Below are 3,006 nucleotides of genomic sequence, written 5' to 3'. Positions count from 1 at the left end.
GGTCCAACTTAGTTTTTCCTTCATTCCTTTTCTTCTCTCTTCCTTTTTTCTCACTATTTGTTTCAGAGTTTTTCATGAGAAATAAGAGGTCTTTCATTTTCAGGTGTTTATATCTATATTAAAACCCATTATAATTTTAATATAATTGCAGGCATTGTGTGTGGTTAAGAAGTTTGCTTCACTGCTGTGTGGTTTCAGAATCAGTTCCCTGTGCAGCACCTTATACAAGTGTCTTCTAGTAGAGCTCCAAGCTGATCGATGTAGTATCATTGAATTTAGTAGATGGAAACTGCATGGAAGTCCTATCAACATCATTTAACATCTGTGTCCCATACTGGCATAGACTGGATGGTTCAACAGGATCTGATGAACCAGAGGACTGTGTTGAGGTACAATGGCTACTTTAGCATGGTTTCTATGGCTGGATGTCATATATGTGTGTACGCATGCATGCACATCTTTGTGTTTGTTCCCCCATCATCACTTGACAACTGGAGTTGATTTGCTTACACCTCCATAAGTTCAGCAAAAGAGACTGATAGAATAAGATTTTAAAAAATTAGCACTGGACTGAATTTGATCAACTAAACCCTTCAAGGCAAAGCACTAGCCTAATCACAGTTCAATGATTGAAGTGAGTAAAAGAATAAAGAATTTTCAACAGCAAATTCTGTTGATTGGGAATTCTGGGACATTCATTCATAAACCACCAGTTCTTCCTAACTATGGTCCTGCCATTTTGTGGCATCAGGTGTTACCAGAAATCATACAATCACTACCAATAATTTAGTTAACCAAACTTAAGTCTAAAATATGTACGATACACAAATTTGAGGTTTACTTCTATAGATGGGTGAGAAACATATAATTGACCATGGCTTGCAGAACTGAGATCAAACATCCTTTGGGATAAAATCTGTGCAAGGGTAAAATATTACCACAACAACAACATGAACATTATATATTTCAGCCAAACCCTATGAGAAGCATGATTCATACATGATTGCTTCCAATCATTCCAAATTAATAAGCAGCTTGATGGATAAATTAGCTAACAAAGTCTCTTGTGGTGTATTCTATATCGTCATCCTCCTCCTCACCATTTTACTGTTCATGTTTTCATCCTTGCTGGATGCCTTTCCTGCAGCCACCCCTCACCTGTTTCTAAGCAAGGTAATAATTTCCCATGGCAGAATTGTTAGCACACTGGACAGAATGCTTAGTGGCATTTCATCTGCCTTTACATTCTGAGTTCAAATTCCACCAAGGTCAATTTTGCTTTTCATCTTTTGGGGGCTGATAAAATAGGTACCAGTTAAGTACTGGGACCAGTGTAATTGACTTACTTCCTCCCCCAAACTTATTGGCCTTATGCCAAAATTTGAAACCAATATTTTCCCATGGTTGAACATGTTTTCATGGAAACCTGAAAATGAAAGACACTGCTAGTATGACAGTTACACTCACAATTATCACACAATGTCAAGACAAGAAAACACAAACACACACACGCAAACATATATGATAGGCTTTTTTCAGTTTCCGTGAACCAAATGGGTAAGTGGCTTTAGTAAAAGCCACTTACCCAAGGTGCGATGCAGCGAGACCGAACACAAAGCTACCCATACAGTTTCTGTCTACCAGTTTTACTAACAAAGTATTAGTCAGTCTAAAGCTTTGAACCTGAAATCACATGGTTGTGAAGGGATCTTCTAAACTACACAATCCTGCCTATATCTATGGTAAATTCTACTTTTTAACACCCATTTTCTCATGTTAACATGGGTGGGATGGTCTTGGAATATTAGATATATACATAGTTGTTGAGTTGAATTATATTGTACAGCTTATATTCCTTTCTTAGTGGTCACCATGAAAGCTTGAAGTTGGAGAGCAAGCTAGGAGATTGCACTGAGCAGATTTATGCATCTTTGACAAGAATATAATGTAAAGGCAATATAAACAGTAAATGTTATTAAAACAAAATTTAATATATTTTTTTTAATATAAACATTGTAGAAAATGCCGTTTAGCATCTCGAGAAGCTTTCAATAATTGTTTTCGGTAATTCAGAATATCATTTAGATATTCATAATATTTTAACATGTTTTGGTTCTTCAAGTGTTCTGTGGTGAACTCCTTTGTTCGTAACATATACCTGCAACAAAGAAGGTGGGTTTAGAATAGGAAGTATAGTAATAAAGGTGGTGGTGGTGACAGTGGTATTAGTTATGGTGGTGGTGGTGATGGAAATGTGTATACATGAATATGATAATTAAATTATTATCTGAAAAAGAAATATCCTTCTGAAAAATAAAATAACTTCTAATGGCAAATAGCAAATATTAGCTGCATATATAAATATATATATTATCATCATTGAATGTCCCCTTTTCCATGTTTGTATGGGTTAGAAGGAATTTGTTGGGTAAATTTTCTACAGCCAGATACTCTTCTTGTCACAAATCCTCACTTGTTTCCAACCAAGATAATATTTCCCATTGCCAGACAATTTAGGTGTATATATACACACACACACAATATGTATGTGTGTGTATATATCTATGCACAGGAGAGCCTCGGCTAGATTGCTTATGGGCAAGGAACATAGATACAAATTCTTCTGGGTGGGAGGGAAGTAGTGATGAGTTAGGTAGTGTAGGTATACTTTTGGCAGAGAATTGATGGATAAGGCTATCAAGGTAGTCAAGGTGCATTATAAAATTATTAAGCTAAGAATAGTCTTGTATAATTTAAAAGTAACATTTATCTCTGCATATACTCGATATGTTGGATTGGCAGATGATCAAGAAGACCATTTATATGAGTACCTTTTGAAGATTACCTCAGCAATGAAAGACAAAGACCTTATTGGGTTGGTGCATAATTATTGCAGCTTTTTTCAGCAAATTTTATTCAACAAAAACACTAACAATATTTAATGAAAACATCTTTAAATGACGCTCAGCTTTTTTCATAAAAATGTGAATCAAAAATCATATCCAC

The 3,006-nt window shown here is 35.3% G+C and overlaps 1 protein-coding gene across 4 annotated transcripts in view; it reads right to left on the bottom strand.

The window, feature by feature from the left end:
- Nucleotides 1-1,970: 1,970 nt before the first annotated feature.
- LOC106867315 (uncharacterized) overlaps nucleotides 1,971-3,006 on the bottom strand; it is a 30,180-nt gene continuing 29,144 nt past the window's right edge. For all 4 annotated transcript variants that reach the window (XM_014912155.3, XM_089339806.1, XM_014912153.2 and 1 more), the window contains one exon: nucleotides 1,971-2,158. In XM_014912155.3, the coding sequence (XP_014767641.1) occupies nucleotides 2,002-2,158 (157 nt within the window). In that variant the 3' untranslated portion in view covers nucleotides 1,971-2,001. The remainder of the gene's footprint in view (nucleotides 2,159-3,006) is intronic.

Source organism: Octopus bimaculoides, chromosome 22, assembly GCF_046866305.1.
Source record: "Octopus bimaculoides isolate indiv1 chromosome 22, ASM4686630v1, whole genome shotgun sequence".
Lineage (NCBI taxonomy): Eukaryota > Metazoa > Mollusca > Cephalopoda > Octopoda > Octopodidae > Octopus > Octopus bimaculoides.
This window is presented reverse-complemented; position numbering and strand designations above follow the sequence as displayed.